Below are 25,888 nucleotides of genomic sequence, written 5' to 3' on the forward strand. Positions count from 1 at the left end.
CGGATCTTCGCTGGATCATTCGTTTGAGCTTTGCCATATCAACAGTTTCCCATCAACCACCAAGATGGATTACCAAGTGAGTTTCCCCGCATCTTCCTATAAATGAAAAAAAGTATATTAATAAGAGCAGAACCGAGCAGGTTCCAAATTCGGCGGCGGAGGCGTAGCCTCCCACTCTGCCACAAACGCCGACCGTCGCGAACGCCTCCGCAAACTCGCCCTCGAAACCATCGATCTTGACAAAGATCCCTACTTCTTCAAAAACCACGTCGGCAGTTTCGAGTGCCGCTTGTGCCTGACAGTCCACCAGAATGATGGCTCCTACCTTGCCCACACACAGGGCCGCAAGCATCAAACGAACCTGGCCCGCCGCGCGGCGCGTGAGCAGCGCGAGGGCAAGAATCAGGACCCTTCGTCGTTACCGGGGGCCATGGGAGTGCAGGTGAAGAAGCAGACGATTAAGATTGGGCGGCCAGGGTATAAGATTACGAAGGTGCAGGACCCGTTGACGAGGCAGGTTGGGCTGTTGTTTCAATTGCAGTATCAGGAGATTACGCCCGGGGTTGCGCCGAGGGTAAGGTTTATGTCTGCGTTTGAGCAAAAGGTTGAGGACCCGCCGGATAAGAACTTCCAGTATTTGGTTGTGGCTGCGGAGCCGTATCAAACTTGTGGGTTTAAATTACAGGCGAGGGAGATTGATCGCAGGGATGGGAGGTTTTGGACTTGGTTTGATGAGGATAGTAAGGAGTTTTGGGTCCAGATTATGTTCAAGACGGAGCGTGAGGAGAGGTTCAGTGGTGTTCCTGGTCTGGCACCCATGGGACGGACCTAGGACTTGTACAAAGTCATGCTATTTATTACCGGCGCTTGGTGTTTAGGGAACCTTTACTGGAATTTGCTCAAGATTGACCTGTGTTTATAATAACGTGCTAAATCAACACGGCATCCTTATGGTAGAAGCCAGCATACGCTCTCATATGGTAAATTGGAAGGAGTCAGGTACATGACTATACTGCATTCATGTAGTGCTGTGTACGATTCATAAGGTCTGTACTTAGATATGCCACAAATATTTGATGTCCAAATCAACAATGCACTCGTATGTAGTCTTTTGCGAAAACAACAGATGTAGGCATCATATATGCAAAAGACGAAATCAGGAATGGGAATATGCACAGGTCGTTATCACAAGGAAATAGAATGCGCTATATGCTCGATGACATTAACAATCAACCAATTTCGACTGCCTGCGTTCAGGCTCCCCGGGGAATCAAAACGAAAATAAAAGACAAATGTTCGTGGTCGGTCTATAAACTCGGAAATCGGCTTTATGTTCAGTTGCCCTGGAAGGCATTGAATGCTTTGTACGTGTATCCGATGAACGGCAGACTCATCTCCGCTTCTTGCTCATCCGGCATAGCGCGAGCCTGAGCACGGTGGATGGCACTGGTGTCTTCCTGTGGGATCTCGTCAATGGGGAAGTACGAGACATCGATGTTCGAGCTGAGTCTTGGCTCGAACGGAGCGCGGATGTTGCGAAGTTGGTCCCAGACCACTCCGCGGAAGAAGGGGTGATTCTTGATCTGCGAGGCACCACCATATTGGCCACCTTCGCTACCAACACGGTGTTCAGGGTCACACAGGAAACTGACCATTTATTAGCGACTGTGCATATTTTGAGGATAATTCATTTCCGCATACCTTCGAATGAGATGCTCGGATTCACGAGAAAGAGTAAGTTCTTCAGGGAAGTAAAGACACTCCCGCCAGTTCACAATCTTACGGTAGGTATCGGTAGTGTCCTCAGCGCAGAATGGTGGCCATCCAACGAGACACTCGAACATAATGGCACCAACCGACCACCAATCGCACAGGTAGGTGTACCCTTGGCCGTTGAAGATTTCGGGAGCAATGTAATCTGGTGTTCCGACGGTCGAGTACGCCATGGCACGGCGAGACTTCCTCCAGGTGTTGATCTGTCCACGGTTTGACACGGTCAAGTTGATTGCGTCGTTAAAGTATCCCGAGTTGCGATTCTTGTCCTTGGACGTCGAGTTCTTGAGAAGGTTTTGGTAGTACGAATTATCGTGCGTCTTCTTGCCACCGGTAGAAAGACCGAAATCAGTGAGCTTAACGTGACCGCCACGGTCAAGGAGGATATTGTCAGGCTTGATATCACTATTTCATCCATGTTAGTTCATTTCCACAACAAATTCCCTTACAGGGCTCAAGTCTACTCACCGATGCAGGAAACCAAGCTTGTGAACAGCCTCGATAGCCATTATCACTTCTGCCATGTAGAATCGCGTAATGTCCTCCGAGAAAATTTCATACTTGATTAGCATAGTCATCAAGTCACCACCAGGCAAGAATTCCATCAGCAGGTAAAGGTAAGCGGTGTCTTGGAACGAGGCGTGCAGCTTAACTAGCCACGGGTTGTCCTTGGAGTCGGCAAGAATGTCACGCTCCGCACGGACGTGAGCCAATTGGTCCTTCTTGAACATCTCAGTCTTGATGAGAGACTTGAGAGCGTAGATCTTGCCATCGGTCTTCCGTTGCACCAGCTTGACCTCACCAAATGCACCCTTTCCGATAACCTTGATTGTCTGGAAGTTGTTCGGGGTTTCCTTGGTCCGGAGGAATCGAAGGAAGTTGGATTCCCTTATGGAGACGGCTCCGGTGTCTTGACACTTCTTCTCCTTGGGCACGGCGGGGTCACGAATGAGTTTGTCCAGGTCCGCCGAACTAACCAACCGGGTGTGTCAGTCAACAGAAATGCATATAAACAATTGCCAAAACGATAGCTTACCGCATGTTACGGTCCCGTGCACGTTCAATATTCTCATGGAAAAACACATTGACCAGCTCCTTGGCAGCTTTTCCACGCTTGTGAACATTCTCTGAAATTCGCTCAGGGTCACGTTGGAGTTCCTCATTCTCGGCGGGCGTCCGGGGACTGCGAGGCATGGGAGGAACCAGGTGTGGCTGCTGCTGCTGCTGCTGCTGCTGCTGCTGGCCGGGAGCAGAAGATCCCGCCGTCCGGGGCCGCTGTCCCGGCGAAGCATTGCGATTAAAGAACCCCCCACGAGGCGAATTCAAATCCTGGTTGGAAAACTGCTGGATCAAACCATTGGTTCCGTCATTGTACGGCACACGATTTTGGTAGGTAGGCTGCTGAGGAGACGCCAACTGCTGGCCATAAGGTGCCTGGGCGTACTGCGGCGTCTGCGGCGGGTACGGGTTGGTCATGAAGTATCCTTGTCCACTATACGCGCCATTTTGGGTATCCATATAATCCTGCGGACCCTGATTCTGATAAATCGGCTGGGGGAAAGCGGAAGGCGTTGTAGGATAGGCGCGGTTGTTCATCGCGGCCGGATTGAATGCACGCTCGTTATACCCGAAATTCAGGTGGAGACGATTGCTGTTGCCGTTGGGATCCATCGTTAAGAATCTCCCCAAAGAATAAAAGAGGGAGAGAAAGACAAGATAATCAGGAGATAATGAAACAAACGAAGGAATCCCCGAGAGAGAAGAGTATGGAGGGAAAAGACACGGGGGGGGGTTAAGGAGGAGGATGAGGGGAGAAAAGAGGGTTTTGTTTCGAAAGGAGCGGTGGCTCAGGAGAAGTTTATAGGACGAGGGGGGACAGAAATCCCGATGTCCAGGGGCAAAAGCAAACAAAGAGCGGAGTTGCCTTTTGCTTCACTGTACAGATGATATTGAAGAAGCGAAAGAACTATACAGAATCAGACGAAAAGAAGATAACAATAATAAAGAAAAGAAGAGGTGAGAAAAGGAGACAAACGTCGAGCTGAAACTGGAGGCGGCTCTGGGCTGGTCTCCTGAACGGGAAATCTGGGGGCTACGGAGGGCGGCGAGTGCCACTATGGCAGCGCTTGTACGGAGTTCTGTGCAGCATTATCTATGGATTGGCTTGATTCAACAGAGAAGATTAGTTTGCCGAGTATCATGCTGTATCCAGGCTGTGACAGGCATATTGTAATCTAGGTTATTGTACTCTGTACCACTATGTTGTCGAATCGTTGCTGTTACGGAGTACCGAACATACTATGTAAAACTATGCGCAAGGACCAGGGTATGGCATGAATCTGACACAATTCATTTCCCGTCATATCGTTAGAATAATTATTTAATCAAAGTACCCACCATCTGCTCAGAATTAGTCTCTCATTCTACTCTGTATAGAGTACTTTCATTTTCGGAGTAAAGGGCCAAAGGCATACTCCAACCGATATACTACGGATTAACCATATCCCGAAAGCACCGAATTTTGGCGATAACCGCACCAGCCATCATGATGGCCCTCCACTTCTCTATTCAGGCTCAATTTCACGCATCCGAGCTCTTGTTTTCTGACAATGGCGGACTCCTCCAATTCCACCCCAGCAGCCGGCCAGGCTCAGCCAAAATCGGCTTCTAAAACACCAAATCCGGCTATGAAGATGCTCGGTATGGCCCGGCGGACTTTGCTTTGGTGCATACACACAAGACTAATGAACTATGCTTTAGGAGTGCCCAATTTCCGCTTCAAGCTGCCCTCTCGGAATTGGATGATTTTCCTTACCATCACGGGTTCCTTCACTGCCGCTCTTGTTTATGACCGCCGGGAGAAAAAACGCTCTCAGCAAAAATGGTGCGATTTGGTGGCTCATATTTCCAAAGAGACTATTCCCATCGAGCAGACACGGCGCAAGTTGACGATCTACTTGGCTGCTCCCCCGGGTGACGGTCTTCGAATTGCGCGGGATCACTTCCGGGAATACGTGAAACCGATCTTGGTGGCGGCTGCGCTGGACTACCAGGTTATTGAGGGTCGACGGGAAGGCGACATTCGCGCAGGCACAGCAGAGAGTATTCGGAAGTTGAGACGGAAGGCTGGCGAACCGAGCAGTGTGGTGGAAGAGGCAAACACTGAACAGGTCATTGCTGCGGCAAGACAGAGTATGGGGATCTATGAGGAACCTGGTCCTAAAGGTGACATTGTGATTGGACGACATACATGGAAGGAATATGTCCGTGGTCTTCACGAAGGATGGCTGGGGCCGCTTGATCCTCCACCTCTGCCGCCAGCGCCGGTGGAAGAGGTTGCACCTGAGCCCACTACCCCAGAAAGTACACCCGCAGAATCCCCCGAGAGGAAGGACGAACAAACCCCCGAGAACAAGGAGAAGAAAGATGACAAGGAAAAAGAAAAGGAGAAAAAGAAACCGGCAGGCCCGGCTCCAGCATACATTGCTCCCGCCGATTACCCATCCCGAGCTCTTCCATCCACCCTCCCGGAAACCCTTGACGGCTCCGTCCCAATCGCCTTCCCACACCTCCTGGGCTTCCTCAAAACCCCAATCCGAGTGTATAGGTATCTCAACCGACGTCATCTCGCGGAAGATATTGGCCGCGAGGTTGCCGGTGCCGTCCTTGCCTCCTACACCAGACCCTACCACGACAATATCATGCCCTCGGATTCTGAATTTATAACCACAACCCCCACGTCCATCCCTGGCCATGATGTGACAACAGACCTCCCGCCCCGGAACTATGAGCAGCAGACCATTCTCGAGGAGGCGGAGCAAGAATGGCACAAGTCGGTCCACAAGCGCGATCCTGTTAATCCCAACGGCGACAACGAACGCGAATGGTTAGACGATGTTGTTTTGGATCCTCGCATCGCTTCCCGTATGCAACGCTACATTCTCTGTCCACACGAAGAGGCTCGTGCCCAGCGTATTGACGAGGGTGCGGAGTACATCCTTGGCGAGGAGAGGCCTGCCCCTGTTCCGATCTGGAAGAAGCTGTGGGTTCAGTATGGATACGGTGAGGATGAGGAGACGCTCAAGCGGAAGCCAATTCTTGGAAACATTGATGAAGAGTAAAAGTTATGCTGTGAGTGACTGGACGATGTACTTTATCCCAACTCTGGCATGGTTTTTTTTTTTTTTTTTTTTTTTTTAACCCCCCACTACCCTGTATATTAGCACAGCTATAGATGCACTTTAATCGAGGTTCAAGTGCTCCCATCATTTTTTGTACACCACATAGCGCTTAATAGAGGGCGGTAAAGCACGTGATAGACCAGGTGCGTATTTATTTGCGAAGAGTCTCACTTTATACTATCAGTCTTCTTAGAACATGCCATTGGTGTTTGCATCTGAATAACAAATGGAAACAATCGTTTAACCTTTCTCTACCTAATTGTCCACCTGTCAGGTTCGCTAGTTTTCGAGATGTTCATAGACGGGCCTCCCACCTGACGATACAAGCGAAAGGGCCCGTCTTAGAAAATGCTAGTCCGCTTACTTACCTTCCCAAATCGGCTATTGTGATCCATAGATACTGACGAGTACACCTGTTGAGAGTGGCTGACCAGGGCGAGCTCTTCAAATGTACTGGATCCAAATGGATGCTAAATGAGGAGCATCACTTGGAGCAACGCTATGCATGTCAAGTTCAATGTCGACAACCTCTGCCGTCAGGCTGCCTCCCTAATTGGCAATGACACGAGATGTGTGTGTATTGCGAATCTAGAGGGGAACTTTAACAGAGCATATGCCCTCACAATGGACGACGGCAACGAGGTTGCCGCAAAGATCAATCTCCAATTTCAGGTCCTTGCTCGCTGAGAATAGCGTGTGAGATGGCTACGACGAATTTCTGTATATCTGCGTATCCGTTTTTACAAATGTACTGTGCTGCTTGTTTATACTTGATGTGTTGCGGGCACGTACTTCGATTCGGGTTCCAGAAGTATATGCTTGTGATCCAGTTTCAGAAATCTGGTAGACACGGAATATGTCACCATCGAGAAGATGCCGGGAATTGTACTGTCCTCGAATTGAGCAGAAATTCAACTGGCAGACCGCTACAAAATAACCAAGCAAACCATTGAAATGGAGAAGGAACTTGTACGTTTCGAGTTTCCGGGCTATGAAAGTCTTTTTATGCATGATTCCGTGCCTTATGGGTTTCGCCATTATCCACTCCCTCAGACTTGGACCCTGCTGGATTCTTTTGTATTGGATTATCCTGCAGTGGATTTGTTTGGAGCGAAGACTTGAATCGCTTGCCCCAACCCGTTGCACACTAGTAGGAATGGTTGGGCCCCGGAAGACCGATGGGTGGCAACAGCTGAGTTGAATAAGGAGTTATATGACAAGTTTATGGAGTGCGTGAATCAGGAACCAGATGAGGCGGCGAAGGTGCATGATAAGTATCCGTTCTGCCCTAAGATTATTGTTGAGTTTCGGACTCTTGGTGTTTGGGTGGATCTAGGATATCTCGATTGTTTGCTGTGATGTGAGAAGACTCCGAAGTCATGTTGTGATCTACGAAGTCGCCTAGATTGTGGCAATGCCTGGTGATCTGGAAAGCTCTTCTCCCTTAGATGCCTCAATACTCATGGGTTTATAGGCCTTAGCAATTCCCAGGTATCCTTCTCCCAGCTTTGGGTTTCGAACCTTAAAATCACGAGCATGCTCTCGTTATTCCACCAAAGAGCTGTCATCATTCCCAAACTATGTTCCAGAAAGTTGTAAGTCCGATGATATAGGCAGTAGCAACAGTAGAATTTCATTTTATCCCCATGTGCATGGAAGCATTCGCCTCAGATATTAATACAAAACTCCTTTTCTGTCTTCTAAGTCGATGTCTTCGTTCAGGTTTTATCTCATGAATGAATTTTCTCTCTTACATCCATCTCTTTCAAAATCTTTCCATGTCTGTATAACCATGGGAGGGCATCGCTCTCCCTAAGAAACTCCCCATCAAATAACCAATAAACCACCTGCTGCTCATCCAATAAACAATGGCGCCTTATTCGAGATCGAACACAGACGACTCAGGCCACTTCCCCTTGGCCTTCTCAGCATAAGCCTGTTTCGTAGCCTGCTCGCTCCGCCACTCATTCAACAGCTCACGACCGGCAAGCGCGCTTTCAATTGAGGCATCGTTCGAGCCCAGGGCGGTAGCGAGATCGTTCTCGTTCTGTGCCTTGGAATCAGGGTTGATCAGTTGCCGGGAGGCGAGGGCTGCTTGAATGTGCGAGAAGCTGTCCTTGTGTACAGAGAGAAAGTTTTTATTCCACTCATCAAGGTTCTGAGATTTCGGGAGGAGTTTCTCCAGTTCTGCGTTGACGGATTCGGAGACTTCGGGGGTGAGGGGTTCTCTGGGGTTGTCCAGGGCCTTGCGGAGGCGGAGGGTTTGGACGTGGACGGTCGGGTTAGAGGCGTTGAGGGTGTGTGCGGCGGAGAGGCACTTCTGCGCAAGGGCGAGCTTGTCTGTGGGTTAATGGTTAGCTGAAGTTTTACGAACGAATGCTGTTGGGTTTAATTTACTCTGTCTGAGGTAAACCTCGAACCCGAGGAGTTGACCTTCAATATTTTGAGGACTGTGCTCCAGAATAGGAGTGAGGATCTTGGTAGCCTCATTGAGTGGATCAGGAGTCTGGACAAGCTTGGTTCCGAAAGGATCAGCGTCTTCCTTTTTCACTTCACCGTCGAGGCCCTTGACCGCTGTCGCCGTCTTCCGCGCCTCCCTTTTCTCGGCCTCGACCTTCTCCAGGCGCTGCTGCTCCTTCTTTGCCTTTTTAATAGCCTTTCTCCTCTCGGAATCCTCCCCTGTATCGTCCTCGCGGCTGGTACCAGCGGGCATGGGTCCGTGGACCAAGTCGGGGTCCTCGTGCAATTGAATGTAGGCCTTGATGCCAGCAAGAGCCGCCCGAGTGTAGAACGGGTGCTCCCGCAGGCGGTCCTCCCAACGGATCATGTCAACGTACGCTCGGATCATACCTTTGCGGAGAGAAAAGCCGTGGAAATCGAACTGATCTTCTTGCCAGACATCGAAAATGTGGTAGACGGCATGGAGACGCTTGAGGGCAAGTCCAAGCTTCCTCTGTCGCAGATATGATTCACCATCCTCAGTCAGGTACCAGACGCACTGCATTTCGTGAAGATCGCCCAACGCACCACCAACGGTCTCATTTCGGGTGAACTTGCTCATGTTATCAAGAGCCTTGTTGTTCTCACTGTTGCGAAGTTGATACTTGGCAGCCTTAGAGTTGATGTGGCGGTCCTTTGCGTCCAGGGTCCTAGCCTTCTCCATCTCCTCCGCAGCCTTTTGAACATTGCCATAGTGCTTCCATATCCGTGCTTTGGTCATCTGATACTCGACGGCCTTGGGGTCGAGCTCAAGGGCTTTCTCGACGCTCTCCATCGCTTTGGACAGGTTACGGCTGAGGTAGTAGTTGTAGTGCTGAGCCAGGAAATAGTAGGTCGATGAAAGGAACTCGTTCTGATCACCGTTGGCTTCTCCGTTCTGCACCTTTCCAGAAGTGTAGCCCTCTACCAGCTCCTGCACCGTGTCACGCTTGGCCGAATTCGCGTAAAGTGTCTTGATGTTGGCAAACAACGATGGCACGCCCTTCTTCAGCATGCGTTGCAAGTAAGCATCAACAGCCTGCTTGAAGTCTTCCCCTTCAAGAAAATCCAGCGGGATTCTGCGAGCAGCATCACCACGGGGGTACTTGTTCGCCCATGAGTCGTAAACAGCCTTGAGCGCCTTGTGATCGTCCTCGGAAATACCCTTGGCTCGGATCAATGCATCGTAGTAAATCGAATTTTCCGGGTTCCGCTCCAACAGATCAGTATAGGCCGCTTCGGCCTCCTCTTTCCGGTCGAGTCGCAGGAGGTAGTCAGCCTTCATCTCCATGACAGCCAGCACGTCCGTGGCTCTGTGTCCAACTTTCTCAAGGTGCTCCAAGGCCTTGTCGACCTTACCCGCCTCCGAAAGAATGGTGTTCTTATACAAAACAGCCTCCGAATGTTCCATATCAGCAACTGGCGGGGGCGTCTTCAGCGTCTCCTCGTACGTCGTCAACACCTTCTCGGCCTCTTCCAAATCTCCGGCGAGGTGGTGTGCGATTGCCAAAGCGGTCCAGTTCTGTCTGAATGCGGGGCGGGCTTGCAACATGGCGCTTCTGCTGTTAATGTATCCCTTGAAATCGCGCATCTGCATCTGCAATAGAGCAAGGTCTCTTTGAATGGGCTGGGAGTCGGGCTCGATCCGCAACGCAAACCGATACGCCTTAATCGCTTCCTCATAGTTCTTGTCGGCACGGTAGAGCAAACCGTACACATGCCAACAGACATGTGATTTCATGTCATTCTTCAGAGCTTCCTTGGCCAGCACAAAGGCATCTTCTTGCTGTCCTTGGTTGCTGATGATCAATGCCTTCATAGCCAGTGTGTCGCCATGGTTCGGGTTTTTCCGCAGGATCTGATCTGCTGCTTTGATACCTGTTTATCAAGTTAAAGATGAGACGTCAGCCATCAAATCTATTCACACTGTAAAAGGACCGGAGGGGAGATCTCTCGGGGTTCGAGAATCCCAAACCCACCCTTCTTGTGCTGTTTGGTCTCATAGTGGCGAACCACCTGGCGAAACAAGGATGCATCCTTGGAGCTCAATTGTTGCGGCATGGTGGCTGTTGCGCGGGGAGGTTGGTGGTGTTGCGAGGACCGGCCAAGTTGACTTGTGCGTGGAAGCTGGATGCGGGCGGGAGGGGACTTTCTCCGATGACGAGGAGCACTTGGAGTAGTAATCCTAGAACTACCACAGAAACAGTTAAACATTGCAACAATTCCCTAGTTATTTATTTTTCTGTTTCTTTGAATGACACTCTGTAACGAGGACCGTCTAAATAAGAGAATTTAAACCCGACAACAGACAGACCTACTGAGTCGACAGAGCAGGGATCCATATTCAGGTACTGTCGCATCCAACGAATAACGCCTTTCCATGCAACTATTTTACATATGATATACGTACATTGTACCCTTCAACCTCACCAGAAGCTGTCAAAGGGTAGGTATGGGAGGGAGATTTATACGAAAGGGAGATGCCGTACCTCAACATTAGGCGTGACTTCTGATAGGACATGCTACCGCTGCTGTTTCTCACGCCAACCGTTGAGGGCCTCTTCCCAATTCGACGAAGAACCGCTGCATCTCTCAGAGACCATAGCCCATGTTCGCGCCCGAATAATCTCCTCAACAGTACGTTGGTTCCGAACCAAATTGGCCAGAGACTCTGTCCGTGCTTCTTGAGGGAAGAACCGTGCAGAGTATGGATCTAGCCGTTCATTAACAACCCGTTCCCGGTCTTTGGCGGATTCAATCTGGCGGAGAATCAGGTCCGGGTCTTCCGGATCAGGGCTCGTAGCCACACCGGCGCAGTAGTTGAGCACGTCTGATCGAGTCTGCCACGAGGGGAATAGCACATTGACTCTAAAGCTCTGGCAGGCTTCCGGATCTATCGGTTTCCCGAGTTTGTCTGTTTGGCGTACGGCAGTGGATGAGGGGTCGAAGCCCTTCCGGGATGGGGTGATCAGAGCATTGAGGTTTTGGGTGATGGAGTCATCTATGGTCGATCGCGAAACCCGTAAAAAATCTGGAAGTCGTAGCGATATATTGGTTAGTCAAGATCCTGGACTCCAGCTGTCCGGGGACGTCTTGTACCAGGCAAGCATACCTCTCATCACTCTCTCATCGAAGCAAAACTGAGGAGTCAGTGTAGGAATCGATGTCGACGTTGCTCGAGACATTCTCTATTTGCCGCTTTTCCAGATGCGTCGCCAAGTTTAAATTGTCCCAGAGACAGGTTCACGCCAGTTTAAACAGGATGCGATGAAGTCCGGTACCAATTTAGTGGATGGAACACGCAACCAACTGTGCAGTCTAGTCGCTTATCGCAGCGACAAAATAAGCCCGAAGGTGTTAACGCAGGTACCCGAGAGAGATTAACCTTCTTCAGATAGCTTTCATGAATTCCTCGTAAGATCAACGGCGTGGAAACTCCGGCTGGAATTGACGGTGGGATACATGTGCATAAATTGTGACATGACTAAGCATATATATGACGTTTTTATGCACAGGGATATCCATCGCGTGTCTCCAGCTTTATCAGGATTCAATTCATTCAACCGCATTGATTTGTTGTGGAGAGTTCTACAATTGATACGAGCGCATACACTGGTCATAAATCTACTGGTTAATCGTTCAAATTCCTGCGCAACATGCCTGAGCTAGCCGAAGTTTCGCGCATCGTCCATTTCATTCGCCAACATCTGGTTGGAAAGACCCTCTCAAAGGTCACAACCCAGCATGATGATGTTGTTTACGGGAAAGTCGGCACAAGTGCCACAGAGTTTCAAAAAGCAGTGCAGGGGAAGCAAATCACAGGCGCCGGTCAGCAGGGGAAGTATTTTTGGATCACCATGTCTTCGCCGCCCCATGTCGTTATGCACTTCGGCATGGCTGGCTGGCTAAAGATCAGAAATGCCGATACATACTATTACCGGACTGACAAGCCGGAGGATAAGGATTGGCCGCCTAAATATTGGAAGTTCCTGCTGGAAACAGACGAGGATCCCAAGACAGAGGCTGCGTTTGTCGACTTTCGCAGACTTGCACGGATACGGTTGGTAGATTGTCCGGCAGATGAGATTCGGAAATACAGTCCTCTGAAGGAGAACGGACCGGATCCAGTTGCGGACAAAGATGCAGTGACGGATAGTTGGTTGATCGAAAAGGTGCGGAGTAAAAAGGTACCTATTAAGGCCCTGCTGCTTGACCAAGCCAACATCAGTGGGATAGGAAATTGGATGGGGTAGGTTTATAATCAAAGGACCCTGCTGCAGAGATTGACAGATCGTACAGTGATGAGATACTATACCATGCCAAGATACATCCAGAACAGTACAGCAACACGTTGGGCTATGAGCAAATCAAGGAACTCAACTCTTCGATCCATTATGTTTGTGACACTTCAGTGGAATTGCTTGCAGACTCAGAGAAGTTCCCAGAGAAATGGCTCTTCAATCATCGATGGGGGAAAGGAAAGAAGAACCAGCCCTCTGTCCTCCCTAACGGAGAGAAGATTGTCTTTCTTACTGTTGGAGGTCGAACCAGCGCAGTAGTCCCGTCCGTGCAGAAGAAGACCGGGATTGTATCGAAGGATGTTAGCGACGAGGAAATCAATGGCGCGCAAACTCAGTCGAAGCGAAAGCGAGGAGCTGTTAAGAAAGACGAAAATGATTCCGAGCCTGAGGACACAAGCAAGGCTCGAAAGTCGGGGTCTAAAAAACAGAGCAAGGAACCAGTCAAAGATGAGAATGAGGAAGATACGAAACAAGCAGCTGAAACGGCATCTGTTGGCAGACGCCGTTCCACTCGTACCAAGAACTAAAGCGATCCTGGGACTCCCTAATGTATATACTACCTACAGCGCTGAATCATGCTGCCCTAACTGCACTATCTATTGAGAATATTAGATACTCGTTAAGAAAGTAATACATGGACAAACATGATGGATTAAATTGAAAGTCCATCAAGCACCTCCTCGAATATCTCTAGATTAGATCTCTCCCTCAAACTTGGGGGAGGTGGCACAATCGCAAATGCAATGGTTTCCCACCATCCTTGGAATTCCTGCTCCCTCAATACTTCCGCCCAGCAATTTGCAACTTCTTCTCTGGGATTGTTAAAGGCACCGCAACCTAAGGCACCCAGAACAAGCCTGCGATGCTTATTGCGTGCGGCCACACAAAGAATTACACGCATCTTTTCCTTCATTAACTCTCGATCTGCCGGGTCCTTGTATGTGGGAGGGCCACTTGCTGGCCATGACAACCGTGGATCATACAATGCAGCCATACTAACAACGCTGACAACAGGGAGCGATTTCGGCTTCTTCAAATCCAGAAGTTCATAGTCTCCGTTGATACCCTTCCGGATTATCACAACGGTAGGTGAGTAGATGGTCTCGCGTTCCTTCATAGGATAGAACCGAAGCTTCAAAGTGAAAATAAGGCTACTCCGATAACATAGTTCTTCTTCCTGCGCCAACGATCCATTGCGAAAGCCCCCTCCTGCCCATATCGCGTTAGCCATGTTAAGGACACAGACAGGTTTTGTATTAATCGAATTGTTGCGAGGAAAAAGTTCATCAAAGCGAATTGCAGTATCGAATGTGTCACCGTTCACGACTCGGACCTGGCCATTTAGGTTTGGACAGTACATGGGATCCAGACGTCGTGTTTCAGATTGTGTCCATTTATACCCATCGGGTTTAATTGGAAGGTCTTCTAGTATGCCAGGGAGCAATTTTACGGTTTCCTCTGCGACTTCTCTCCTTTGCTGCCGCCCTGCGTCCCAATTATGCCGTGGTGTCGCCCCTGGCTGGGACGTGGAGCAATACATTTTGGATGAAGAATTCGAAGCTCTCAAATGGGAGCTACTCGGTGAGCTCGAAACCATACGAGAGAAATCGGGGGAGGATGATCGTCTTGAGAAGAATGCAGTAAGTGTCGTCTGTCTTAAGCCGTGCGCAGAAGTGTCAGTCGTCCTCGATGTTGCCGAAGAAACAATAGTTTGGGAATCCTCCGTTCCCGTATGCTCTTCCATCATTTGTAGATCGCAACCCGTATCTTTCGAGACCTATGAGTAGAGACTTGGAACCATGGCAAATGAGATGAACAGTCAGTGCAGTCACACAGTCGAGAGTCAATAAGGCACCGGCAGAATTCCAGGCAGTAAATATCTCGTTATCTAATGGCGGTGAGCTTATCAGGCCGATTGCGGGCGTATCGTATTGGTAAATTTCGGTAATTACGAACGAATCTTTCTGCTCGCCACTATGACAAAGCAGCGATATATCAACCATCTTCTTATCATACTTCTTTTCTCTGCTTTTCGACTTCTTTTAGATTGGACATAAGTGAAAGAGAGATTCTATACTACATTTCAAGGGCTATCTTTTTTTTTTTCACCTTGCCTCGAAAATAACGAAGTTGACGCTTTATACCAATCACGCAGTGGCGTTATCTTCCTTAAGCATACTGCTCCAAAAGCAGATTTCAGCACAATGAGTGCAATTCTTTCTGCAGATGATTTAAACGACTTTATCTCACCCGGAGTCGCATGTATTAAGCCCGTTGAAACTCTCCCACAAAAAACACCACAGATTTCAGAGGTATGTTAAACCCTTCGTCGCATCCTTATCGCATCGTCCAATGAGCAGGCATTGATTCTTAATCTGGTATAAAGGACCCATACGAAGTGACGACAGAAGACAAAGTCCAGCCCGAGAACCTTCCACCGGCAGAGATCTCGCTGACGGACTGTCTGGCATGTTCCGGTTGTGTCACGTCTGCTGAGGCAGTCTTGGTTTCGTTGCAGTCGCATACGGAAGTCCTCAACACCCTCGATGCGCACCCTCAAATACCACTGGCATTCGAACAGGATGGTACGGTGAAATCAGCGACCAATGCGGTACCTGAAGAAGGGCGGATATTCGTGGCTAGTGTTAGCCCTCAGGTCAGAGCGAGTTTGGCCGCAACATATGGCATTTCGGAGAAGGAGGCCGGTTACATGATTGATCAACTTCTTAGGGGACCTAACGGGCTTGCGTCAGGTGGCAAACACGGGAATGGGTTTACATGGGTCGTGGATACCAACAACATGCGTGAGGCGGTGCTGGTTCTCACCGCAGACGAGGTCGATGAATCGCTCAATGCTCACAACACTACTGCAACCGATGGTACGAACAATGCTCCCCCAAAGCGGCCGATTTTGTCTTCAGCATGCCCTGGGTGGGTATGTTACGCCGAAAAGACACACCCATTCGTGCTCCCTCATTTGTCTCGAATGAAGTCGCCACAGGCCTTGATGGGCACTTTCTTCAAGACGGTTCTGGGTAAATCCCTTGGGATTTCACCTTCTCAAATTTGGCATCTGGCGGTCATGCCATGCTTCGACAAGAAGCTTGAAGCTAGCAGAGAAGAACTTACCGATGTATCTTGGAGGCCCGATGGAAGCAACTCTCAGCCGGTACGCGACGTCGACTGTGTTATTACCACCCGCGAAATCCTTTCATTGGCGTCTGCGCGGGGATTGTCTCTTCCTAACCTACCGTTAAAATCATTGCCGCATTCCCTCACCCCGCCATTCCCCGACAAAACTTTGCACGACATGCTTTTCTCGAAGCACGCTTCGAAAGACCAGACGCTTGCCTCCAGCACCTCCGGAGGCTATCTTTACCATGTCCTTAAAACATTCGAGTCACGGAATCCGGGAAGCGAGATCGTCACCCAGCGCGGACGGAATGTCGATGTAGTCGAGTACACCCTCATGTCCACCGAACAACAACCAATTATGAGAGCGGCTCGTTTCTACGGTTTCCGCAACATTCAAAACCTTGTCCGGAAACTCAAGCCTGCACGTGTGTCCAGGCTCCCAGGTGCAAAAACCGTCGGCTCTGCAGGCGGAAACCGACGACAGCCCGTGGCACGGAATAGGGCCGCTGCCGGATCAGGCCCGGACTATTCTTATGTTGAAGTCATGGCGTGTCCTGGTGGCTGCACCAATGGAGGTGGACAAATACGGATCGAGGATGCTAAGCAGATCACTTCTGATATGCAATCGATGCCTTCGGACGATGCGCCTGATGGCCTATCCAAGCCGACGCCACATGAGCAACGCGCATGGCTTGCTCGTGTAGATGAAGCATATTACTCTGCCGAGTCTGACTCAGAGAGCGTCGCAGAGCTTCAGAAGCCACCTTCTCTAGCTGAGAAGGAATCAAAGGTCCACGATGCCATGCAGTATTGGTCCCGGATCATGGGAGTCCCACTCTCTAGGCTTGTGCAAACAACCTATCGCGAAGTACAGAGCGATGTTGGCAAGACTGAGACAGGAGATAACGATACGGCTCGTGTTGTCGAGTTAGCAGGCAAGATTGGAGGTGGCTGGTAATGAATGACAGCCTTAATCCTTGCAGTCTTGTTATATATGATTATTTCTTTGGCAATACTTTTGCATGGATAGACTTGAGTTTGCATTTACAGCGGTATTAGAGTTCGGAGATACCAGTTTCTTTACTTTGCAATGAAATTTATAGATGGCATACTTCCATATAAGCAGATCTGTACTAATCCCAATGAGGCTAGCGTATCTAAACTTGACAGCGCTGACTCATCCCCTTCGAGAAACTCCGAAAATTCAAGCAAAGCTCTGACACCTATCCTTCTCTATTCCTCAGTCGAAATCTCCCTTCTCTAGCGGCACCGACAACACCCTCTACTGCCATCAACCGCTCAACCGCATAAAACAAAACGAAATTCCATGTCCCGCGAAGCTTACCAAGTCCCCTCCCTCGGCGGCCAGAACGCCTTCGGCGATGGATTCTCTGGCTCCCTGGACGGCCCTGTTGTCGCTTACCTGTGCGGAGAATGTAATTCGCGCGTGTCGCTGAAGCGGGGCGATCAGATTCGGTGCAAGGAGTGTGGTCATCGAGTGTTGTATAAGGAGCGGACGAAAAGGTTTGTGTTGCTCTTTTGATTTGGGTAGGGTTTGTTTTCTGAAGAGAATAAAGGCTAATGAGTGTGGTTGAATAGAATGGTTCAGTTCGAGGCCCGGTGAAGCGGGCTGCGAAGCGAATTTTGGAGAAGAAATCTTTGTCCCTTACGATTGATGTGCATTATATGGCGCTATGGAGTTTGGAAATTGCAAATATTAGTACTTGAGAATGGCAAGGGCTCCAAAAATATCTTCACTGGAGTTGTGGGCGTGGACTCAGTCCAAAACTACTAGCAATAATGGTGTAGACAAAATGCTATGGCATATCTTTCCCTTGACCAAATTCCGTTTTTCTCAATGCGCGTTTTATTTCCCCATGCATAAACAAATTACAAGCTGTGTGTTGTTGAACCCCGAAAATGCATTGTCCATGAAAACCCCGAAATACATAATGCAAAAAGAAAATAACCAAGAAATATCCAAAAAAGAAAAAAAAAAAAAAAAAAAAAAAAAAAAAAAAAAAAAAAAAAAAAAAAAAAAAAAAAAAAAAAAAACTCTCGTCTCATCTAAACATCTTACTGTTGTGGCTCGAGTTCGTTCGTCACTTCAATAAACTCTTCCAGGCATTTGAGGGAGGCGCCGTTCTCGATAGCCCAGCGAGCACGACGAACACCCTCTTTCCAGCGTCCACCGCCAGGGCCACGCTCCGTAATAACCTGGCCATCGTCGCCTGGGCCCATATTGCTGATATCAGCATCACAGATACCGGAAACTACCAGAAGGGCAGCGACGTTCATAATCACAAAGTCCAGAATGGGGTCATCACGGGGCAGCTCGTTGCGCAGGATGCTCATAAGCTTGGCCGCATTGTCTCTGGGCATCTTCCTTCCGTACACGTCCGTGAGCGGATGAGTCGGGAGACCAAAGTCAGACGGGTGGAGCTGGAATGTTTCCAACTTGACCAGAGTGCGGGGCGTGTCCTCTTCATCACTGCTGGTCTCGTCCGCATCGTCTGATCCCTGATAGGCGGGATTAGGATACTCAGAGAGCTTCCAGCAGTTAGTCTTGCCCGCGCAGCTAATCTCATCCATGTCTTCTTCACCACAGACAACAAGAGCCTTCTTCGCACCCCCCTGTCGTAAAGCATCTGCAAAGACAGGGCCGAGACTTTGGTAGGCCACTCCAACCATGCGCGCTTCCAGGGCCCAGTCGACGGGATTGGCCAATGGACCCATGAGGTTGAAGATTGTGCGAAGTCCAAGTCCACGTCGCACAGGATTCGCGTAGCCCATACCAGGGTGGAAGTTCGGGGCGAACAGGAACGCATAATTGGTCGCTTCGTAAACCCGTGCAACGTTGCTTGCATTCACAGCTGAGATCTTTGGTGGAACGGGCGAGATCGCATTAAGAACATCAGCGGATCCGGAAAACGAGGTCTGCGCGCGATTGCCATGTTTGGCTGTCATAAGAAGTGGAGAAGCGATAATAGAGGCGGTTGTAGAAACATTGAAGGTAGAATGCGAATCTCCGCCGGTGCCAACGATGTCGCACTAGGTAGTTCAAGAGACAATGTTAGACATCGTAACGCTCAAATTGCAAGGTCGATCGTAGATATACTTACCAACCCCCCCCTGTAGTTACCTTCCTTCTTTCCACGAGCCTTGAGGGCCTGCTTCAGAGTAGACTTCTCGACCTGGGAAGCGGCATCTCTCATGCGGTGCGAACATTTCGCAATAACGTCTGCTTCCTTGTCCTTTCCAGTAGAGTGCAAGAGGGTCAAAAGCGCAGCCATCTGAATAGCAGACAGACGATCTTCAAAGATCAATGCGAAAGCTGAAGCGATTTCACCTGCTGCGACTGGAACCTGAGTCGCGGGGTAGGCAAGTCGCTGGAGGAGGGGCGAGATTGAGACATGCTCCGCCTGCATATCGGCTGGATGGGAAGGCATTGGGAAAGATTGAAGCCAGGTAGAGCTAACAAAAGACCAACCCAGGCTCTAATGATCTTTACAAGAGGTATAAGTTTCTTCAAGGAAGAAAAAAGGGATGGTATAAGTCAAGGGAAAGAGTCACACCTTCCTGTAGTGGAACAATGGCTGGCAGAATCGTACCGCTTTTTGTAACCCACTATTCCCTTTTCGGTATCACGATTTCTTTCTCTCTCTCCGGTTTGTCGACAGTGAATTATCTCTCAGCATTGGTCTCACCGGTTACTAGATAAGGTGTTTGCTCTCTTTTTTGTACTGATTTACGCTCTCCTTGTCTTTTCAATTGACAATTTCAATTCCTCCCCCCCGTCAAAATGCCTCCACGGTTACGGGTCTCAAATGCACGCCTTCCACGCTCGCTCCGATGCCAACGGGCACTATACCAACATGAGCTTTCCATCCTTGCACGGTGTGCGAGCACAGCGACGACTCCGGCACCATCGCACGAGCAAATTACACAATCCCCTCCTCCAATTGCCAGATACCCTCCCTCTCAGCCCCCCTCCCACCGCAGTCCCGAATACCGGAGGTCACAACTTCTGCGGCAATACACCTCTCTCATTCGCACCACACCTCTGATGGTGTTCTTCCAACAAACAAACCTCAAGTCTGTGGAATGGGTTGGAATCCGGCGAGAACTGAACAAGGCCATGCGGACCGTGGACGAGAAAATCGCCACAGAGGGCCGCGCTGCTCCCGCATTGACACCCCACATCAAGATGCAGACCATCCAGACCAACATCTTCGAAGTCGCACTGCGTGTCGTCGAGTACTTCCGTCCCGATCAAGACTCCATGGCTGCCGCACAGAGCCCCAGCGCTGTTGACCCCGCATCGCAGACTTCCGCCGAGATCAACCTGGCCGGGTCGAGGGATGACCCGAGTTTGTCCCACGACCTTTCCCGTACCGCCCACGACGCCGTGTTGAACATGAAGAACAAGCACGAATTCTCAACGCTTCTTGCCGGTCCCATTGCCGTCCTCACAATCCCCCAGGTCTCGCCAGAGCATATGAAGGCAGCGCTCTCGGTCCTCTGCCCTAAGGCCGTTGGCTATCCTACCCCGACCCGGAGAGCCAGCCCTGGATGGCATGAGACTAACGTGCAGGAGGGTCTGCAGAAGCTGAATTTGCTTGCTGCCCGTGTGGACGGCGATGTATTCGATCTCGACCAGACCAAATGGATCGGCAGTATCGAGGGTGGTATGGATGGGTTGCGCTCGCAGCTCGTCATGGCATTGCAGAGCATGGGGTCCAGTGTTACGAATACTTTGGAGGGTGCTGGAAAGAGCCTTTACTTCACTCTCGAGAATAGGAAGAACGTTTTGGAGGAGGAGCAGAAGGGTTCAGAGGAAGGGAAGAACGATTCGTGATCTAGACTGTGATGGCTCATGTTCATGTACAATAATGTCTTCTTTTCTCCGTTTTGTCTATTTTAGGTCAAGCTTACAGGATGACGTATATTCCCAGAAATTGAAGACTGTTGATGTTTTATCCTGTGGGTATAACGATATTATTATTACCTCTCTTGTTAAATGATATGTGCAGAACAATTAAATATAGCACAAGACAAGGCCACATTTTTATGCGTATCTCGATTGTCTCAACTTGAGTCTCGAGTTCATTCCCACGATGCATCGCGCAAGATCCCAATCGCCGTCTTTCCCAACCCAGTCAGTAACCAGGATGCCAGTAGACCAGTCACATTCTCCCTCTGCTTCATGGCGACGACAGAGGTAATCAACTGTCGCAGGGTTCATCTTAGCAGCAATTTTCTCCGGCCATGTCTTGAGCTTGAAGAAGTTGCTCGCGCTCAGGAAATTGATGTAGAACGGATGGTTCCTGTCGGCATTGGGAGGTAGGACACCAAAAGGGTAACATGTCTGACTTGCGCGGTGGCATTGCTCGCTCACATACTGGATCTTCTTCTCAATGACTTCTGGCTGCAAGACCTCGTAGAAATCCTGAATGCAGAGTTGTCCACCGGGACAGACTGCGTGCGCGCAGTTGTCAGCCCATCCGGCGGCGTCGATGCCCCAACCACGGCCTTCGTGGGCTTGCTTTAGTCGTTCCTGGATGTTGAAACGGCGCATAAGGACAACCTTGCCGCGTACCTCTCCCAGCGTGGGGATTTTTGGTTCCGTATACCAGCGACTTTCTGGGGTTGCGTAGTGGTCCGCCACAATGCGACTCAGCTGCTCATCGGTATGAGTGCCGGGGCCTTCACGCTTGAGGCAAATAATGAGGGACTCGGATGGGTTTTGGTCCAGGAAATCGTTGACCTCGTGCATTAAATCACGGAAATATTTACGCCAAGTCAGAGCGACGGGAAAGACACTGTGGACCAAGGCTAGTTCATTTCGATCGGGGTCTTCAGGATGTACCGGCTGGACGCGAATGTCAAAGAACCGAACGCCGTTCTGGAGCTGCTCGCGTGGGCTCACGGCCTGACAACGAACAGACGGAGGCGCGTGGTGGTGTGTAGGAGCGTTATGTGTGCCGGGAATCGAGAGAGATGACATTAACGTGTCGTCCCTCAACTCTTTCATCCACGCATGCAAGTTGGCCGAGGAGTAGATCGCAAGGTGCGCTTCAGGAATCACATAGATGCCGGTGAATTTGAAGCGAGAGCTGTCGCATAGCGGCTTCATGGTGGATGACTCGGTCGTAGGAACAGGGGTCTGCACTTGGTGTTGCTCTCCTTCTGCTTCGATGGTCCAGCGCAACCGCTCCTTTTTAGAATCAACGAAGGCGGGGAGCTCAGTCTTGACTGTTGTGAACGGTTCCACGCGAATTTCGACCTCCTTCTCGGCGAACGGCTCGGTATGAGGGTCGATGACCACGACGCTCTTGCTGTGGGTAGCATTTTTCAAGGTTCCGGTAAGGCACGAGAAGCCATGGTTTGTCGCATGAAATCGCTCAATGCGCTTGACAGTAATCGGCGTAGAGGTAAGGTTGCGAACGGTCAAATGTTTAGCAGCCATGGTGAACTGTGTAGAGTACTTGATGCGATTAGCATTTCATACGGAAAGAAGATAATGAGAGAAGAAAATTAGGGGGGGGATGATACAAACGAGGAAGCAGCGATTCCGGTGATTCAGATCAAGAGGACGCGCAGACCCCCTGTCGGTATTGGACGATCCGCTCGAGCTGCCATGGAAGGCGCAAATTCATTATTAATAATGGTGAATCCCTTAAAAGATTTTCCAACTAGGGTTAGAAAAGTGAATCCTTGAGTAGAGTGTGCTCCATAGCGTTACTCCGTTCTCAGGTAGACACCGGGATTGTGAATGCGCGCCAGTGAGCGCCGGCGTTGCCCACAGTGGGATCTCCTAGTTGTCAGCAGATCGATCTCAACACACGGCTTAATAGCCTAAATTGGCAGTCCATATGGAGCGTAGGGTAACATTCAGCCATTGTCATTGCCTGAACCATTTCTCGCAGTTTAATAGCTAATGACGATCGACCGCGTGTCTTGAGAACCACTGGTGGAGGGTTCCGTACCTGGCAATGAGCACCGGCATATCGAGGATTTATGGATTGATCTTGAGTCAACTGGATCTCATGAATGCCTTTGCATGCTTTAGCAAAAACAAGGATTGCTGGGTTAGTTTTGAATTCGAATGAGCATGGGCCCTTATTGCCATGTCTTCTGTCGCATACCATAGGATTTGGTCTGCACACTATAGAGGTATGCGCGTGATGTGCAACATTCAGGGGACCACAGAAGCAGCATCTACCCTCAAGAGATACCAAGCACATCCGTATTCTTTGAGAGATACTCTGTATATATTCAGTACTTCTTTCTCTAGCTAATCCCAGAAGGAACAACACATGGTCCGAATTCCCGGAATGCGGAGTGACCTGCCACGTGATATCACGGGCTACTCGGTTATCGTCGGCGATAGCAGTACTGCGGAGGTACAGCAGTTGCATACGGGGTACAGCTCCAGCCGGGGATAAATAATAATACCAACCCAGAATGTCGTTGGACGACCTTCTTTCAGTTTGCTTTACCCTTGCTTTACCCCAGACTCGACCACATATCCAAGATGAATGCTTTGCGGGGTAGCAGAGGTATCGCCTGGGCTGCCAGGACTTCCAGGTTCCAGCGATTCCTGCCAACGCTGTCTCCAGCATTGTCCACCATCCCTCGTCGCAGGTTCCATGCAGCTTCGTCTCTATGGTCAATCAAATCTCAGGTTCTGAAGGATGTTGGAGAAGGTAACTTTAACCTATCTTTGACTTCAGCTCCTGCAGTTGCTTACTCGGGTTCTCTCTAGGGATAACGGAGGTTCAAATCATTCAATGGTAAGCCGGTGTGAGAAATGTGAAAGCAAAACTCAAGAAATATTCTAATGTCAATGACTAGGTATGTCGAAGAAGGCGCACATATCGAGGAATGGAACCCCCTTTGCCAATATCAGTCCGACAAGGCCGTTGATGATGTTAGTTGTCTATCATTTTACATCTGCTGGGATGATCTTCTAAAAAGACTAGATTACCGCGAGATACGAAGGGATTGTCAAAAAGCTTCACTTTCAGGCCGACGATACCGTTCCAACAGGCAGGGTAGGAGAGTTCTTTTGACCCTCATTGAAGATCATTTGCTAACAGAAATGCATTTCCATTAGGCTCTCTGTGACATAGAAGTTGACGATGCGAAATATCCAGACGAGGATGTCCAGCCAGCGCCAAGCCCAGAACCAGTTCAAACCAGCCCTGTCCCGACAGAGGCGCAACACATGCAGCCTATACAACCACCTCGGCCTGCTTCTCCAGAATCTGCATTGGAAATACCAAAATCACGTTACGCATCGTTAGCTACACCAGCAGTTCGAGGATTACTCAAACTTCACGATGTCAATATCTTGGACGTTAACGGCACCGGTAAGGATGGACGGGTGCTCAAGGAGGATGTCAATAAGTTCATCGCCATGCGGGATTCAGCACCTACGGCACAGCCGGCCACTGTTAGTACACCAGAGATTGAAAAAGTGGTCAATTTGAGTCCCTTCCAGTCTCAAATGTTTAAGACGATGAGCCGGTCGCTCAGCATTCCACATTTTCTTTATGCCGATGAGCTCAATATCAACGATATCACTACGCTGAGAAGGAGACTGGCCAGTAATCCCAAAGATCCTAAGAAAATTACGTTCCTTTCATTCATCATCAAGGCTGTCTCTCTTGCCCTGGATCAGTACCCCCTCCTGAACGCAAAAGTTGACACAAGCAACCCGGACAAGCCACAACTCACCATGCGACCTAGACACAATATTGGAGTTGCAGTAGATACTCCAAATGGATTGATTGTCCCAAACATCAAAGACGTCGCGAACCGGTCAATTCTCAATATCGCAACAGAGCTGTCACGTCTAAGTGCCCTTGGAAAGGAGGGTAAGCTCACACCAGCGGATCTTAGCGGGGGAACCATTACCGTTTCCAACATTGGCAACATCGGGGGTACCTATGTGATGCCCGTGATTGTTCCTAACGAAGTTGCAATTCTGGGAGTTGGCAAATCCAGAACGACGCCCATCTTTGATGATGCGGGTCAAGTCACTAAGGGCGAGCTGGTGAATTTCAGCTGGAGTGCTGACCACCGAGTTGTTGATGGAGCCACCATGGCTAGAATGGCAACCAAGGTCCGACAGTTCATCGAGTCTCCAGAGTTAATGCTTTTAAACCTAAGATAGTGCTAGCTGTACTATATAAACTCGATTCGTGCAGAGATTCTTGGCATTATCCACGCATACACAAGACATTACAAGCATTGTATGGGCTAAATTCGAAAAAAGATATGGTCATTTTTGCCGCAGCTCCATTCTACCAATTATTACAACATAATTATTACTTATTATGGTAGAACGATGACCAGGCAGATGTTACTATGGCAGCATTCAACCACCATTCATTATTCTAGGGTTTCTTGGAAACACGAGAGCTGGGCAACTCCTTCACTGTCCTCTCTGCCAATTCATCTTTTTTTGTCAATTATGCTCTAATTCACTAATGTGGCCCATCCATTAGGCACACTTGTCGACCCCGCCCTGGACCTCGCTCTGCAACGGAGTTGAGTATTCACGATTGTCTTTTTTTTTTTTTTTTTTTTTCCTTCGTTCTGACTCGTTTTCATGGAAAATATGACAGAAAGTGAGCCAATTGCGCTATGACCTTGAAGGGCTAACAAAAAGAAGGGGAAACAGAGGAGAAGCGCTCAATTGTATGGATGTGCAATGACATTATGTATATATTAGTCTAGTATGAAAGAAAATGCAGTTAGGAAAAATAAGTAATAGATGATCTGCAAGGCACTGGTTATATCTGGAGTCTACGATAGCATACAAGAGCAATCACGATATTACAGAAGTCATCAGTAGAAACTAACTGGAACAATTGTATTTCACTGGGTATTCAAAACCAAGACGGGGCAAAAGACATGACAAGAAAAGCAATTCTGCCCCTAAACGACGGGGTATCAAACGTTTAAAATCCGACATAAACAATGCAAAAACCAGGAATCAATAACTCCGAA

The 25,888-nt window shown here is 49.4% G+C and overlaps 13 protein-coding genes across 13 annotated transcripts; 7 read left to right on the forward strand and 6 right to left on the reverse strand.

The window, feature by feature from the left end:
- Positions 1-64: 64 nt before the first annotated feature.
- Positions 65-832, forward strand: EURHEDRAFT_379826 (spliceosome assembly protein PRP11; the record flags this gene model as incomplete). The annotated part of the gene is made up of 2 exons (XM_040779215.1): positions 65-76; positions 131-832. 2 exons carry the CDS (start codon positions 65-67, stop codon positions 830-832), a joined length of 714 nt encoding a protein of 237 aa, XP_040636379.1.
- A 502-nt stretch (positions 833-1,334) lies between these two features.
- Positions 1,335-3,444, reverse strand: EURHEDRAFT_461726 (serine/threonine protein kinase CBK1; the record flags this gene model as incomplete). The annotated part of the gene is made up of 4 exons (XM_040784744.1): positions 1,335-1,647; positions 1,702-2,178; positions 2,242-2,745; positions 2,810-3,444. 4 exons carry the CDS (start codon positions 3,442-3,444, stop codon positions 1,335-1,337), a joined length of 1,929 nt encoding a protein of 642 aa, XP_040636380.1.
- A 769-nt stretch (positions 3,445-4,213) lies between these two features.
- EURHEDRAFT_388453 (Tim22-complex subunit TIM54) lies at positions 4,214-5,970 on the forward strand. Its single transcript, XM_040779745.1, has 2 exons — positions 4,214-4,473; positions 4,534-5,970. The coding sequence occupies exons 1-2, from the start codon at positions 4,383-4,385 to the stop codon at positions 5,892-5,894; spliced, it is 1,452 nt and encodes a 483-aa protein (XP_040636381.1). The 5' UTR covers positions 4,214-4,382; the 3' UTR covers positions 5,895-5,970.
- A 1,552-nt stretch (positions 5,971-7,522) lies between these two features.
- On the reverse strand, positions 7,523-10,531 carry EURHEDRAFT_388454 (peptide alpha-N-acetyltransferase complex A subunit NAT1). The gene is made up of 3 exons (XM_040779746.1): positions 10,412-10,531; positions 8,352-10,310; positions 7,523-8,294 (listed from the first exon to the last, which is right to left on the reverse strand). Exons 1-3 carry the CDS (start codon positions 10,491-10,493, stop codon positions 7,831-7,833), a joined length of 2,505 nt encoding a protein of 834 aa, XP_040636382.1. The 5' UTR covers positions 10,494-10,531; the 3' UTR covers positions 7,523-7,830.
- Positions 10,532-10,627: 96 nt separating this feature from the next.
- EURHEDRAFT_415052 (MIX23 family protein) lies at positions 10,628-11,850 on the reverse strand. The gene is made up of 2 exons (XM_040782589.1): positions 11,545-11,850; positions 10,628-11,463 (listed from the first exon to the last, which is right to left on the reverse strand). Exons 1-2 carry the CDS (start codon positions 11,615-11,617, stop codon positions 10,955-10,957), a joined length of 582 nt encoding a protein of 193 aa, XP_040636383.1. The 5' UTR covers positions 11,618-11,850; the 3' UTR covers positions 10,628-10,954.
- A 238-nt stretch (positions 11,851-12,088) lies between these two features.
- Positions 12,089-13,260, forward strand: EURHEDRAFT_517332 (putative formamidopyrimidine-DNA glycosylase; the record flags this gene model as incomplete). The annotated part of the gene is made up of 2 exons (XM_040786558.1): positions 12,089-12,681; positions 12,732-13,260. 2 exons carry the CDS (start codon positions 12,089-12,091, stop codon positions 13,258-13,260), a joined length of 1,122 nt encoding a protein of 373 aa, XP_040636384.1.
- Positions 13,261-13,385: 125 nt separating this feature from the next.
- On the reverse strand, positions 13,386-14,273 carry EURHEDRAFT_461889 (uncharacterized protein; the record flags this gene model as incomplete). Its single annotated transcript, XM_040784759.1, has 1 exon — positions 13,386-14,273. The coding sequence occupies one exon, from the start codon at positions 14,271-14,273 to the stop codon at positions 13,386-13,388; it is 888 nt and encodes a 295-aa protein (XP_040636385.1).
- Positions 14,274-14,937: 664 nt separating this feature from the next.
- nar1 (iron-sulfur cluster assembly protein NAR1) lies at positions 14,938-16,826 on the forward strand (the record flags this gene model as incomplete). Its single annotated transcript, XM_040786559.1, has 3 exons — positions 14,938-15,045; positions 15,120-16,311; positions 16,336-16,826. The coding sequence occupies 3 exons, from the start codon at positions 14,938-14,940 to the stop codon at positions 16,824-16,826; spliced, it is 1,791 nt and encodes a 596-aa protein (XP_040636386.1).
- Positions 16,827-17,047: 221 nt separating this feature from the next.
- EURHEDRAFT_415055 (Rpo12/RPC10 RNA polymerase subunit family protein) lies at positions 17,048-17,864 on the forward strand. Its single transcript, XM_040782590.1, has 2 exons — positions 17,048-17,392; positions 17,468-17,864. The coding sequence occupies exons 1-2, from the start codon at positions 17,196-17,198 to the stop codon at positions 17,490-17,492; spliced, it is 222 nt and encodes a 73-aa protein (XP_040636387.1). The 5' UTR covers positions 17,048-17,195; the 3' UTR covers positions 17,493-17,864.
- A 37-nt stretch (positions 17,865-17,901) lies between these two features.
- EURHEDRAFT_505720 (anthranilate phosphoribosyltransferase) lies at positions 17,902-19,412 on the reverse strand. Its single transcript, XM_040785841.1, has 2 exons — positions 18,991-19,412; positions 17,902-18,919 (listed from the first exon to the last, which is right to left on the reverse strand). The coding sequence occupies exons 1-2, from the start codon at positions 19,315-19,317 to the stop codon at positions 17,945-17,947; spliced, it is 1,302 nt and encodes a 433-aa protein (XP_040636388.1). The 5' UTR covers positions 19,318-19,412; the 3' UTR covers positions 17,902-17,944.
- Positions 19,413-19,670: 258 nt separating this feature from the next.
- EURHEDRAFT_404868 (mitochondrial 54S ribosomal protein uL10m) lies at positions 19,671-20,726 on the forward strand (the record flags this gene model as incomplete). Its single annotated transcript, XM_040780343.1, has 1 exon — positions 19,671-20,726. The coding sequence occupies one exon, from the start codon at positions 19,671-19,673 to the stop codon at positions 20,724-20,726; it is 1,056 nt and encodes a 351-aa protein (XP_040636389.1).
- A 210-nt stretch (positions 20,727-20,936) lies between these two features.
- EURHEDRAFT_379837 (phosphatidylinositol-specific phospholipase C) lies at positions 20,937-22,337 on the reverse strand (the record flags this gene model as incomplete). The annotated part of the gene is made up of 1 exon (XM_040779216.1): positions 20,937-22,337. One exon carries the CDS (start codon positions 22,335-22,337, stop codon positions 20,937-20,939), a length of 1,401 nt encoding a protein of 466 aa, XP_040636390.1.
- Positions 22,338-23,299: 962 nt separating this feature from the next.
- On the forward strand, positions 23,300-25,461 carry EURHEDRAFT_415061 (putative 2-oxo acid dehydrogenases acyltransferase). The gene is made up of 5 exons (XM_040782591.1): positions 23,300-23,577; positions 23,637-23,664; positions 23,726-23,801; positions 23,854-23,925; positions 23,988-25,461. The coding sequence occupies exons 1-5, from the start codon at positions 23,406-23,408 to the stop codon at positions 25,047-25,049; spliced, it is 1,410 nt and encodes a 469-aa protein (XP_040636391.1). The 5' UTR covers positions 23,300-23,405; the 3' UTR covers positions 25,050-25,461.
- The last annotated feature ends 427 nt before the right edge of the window (positions 25,462-25,888 follow it).

Source organism: Aspergillus ruber (assembly GCF_000600275.1).
Source record: "Aspergillus ruber CBS 135680 unplaced genomic scaffold scaffold00025, whole genome shotgun sequence".
In the NCBI taxonomy this organism is placed as follows: Eukaryota; Fungi; Ascomycota; class Eurotiomycetes; order Eurotiales; family Aspergillaceae; genus Aspergillus; species Aspergillus ruber.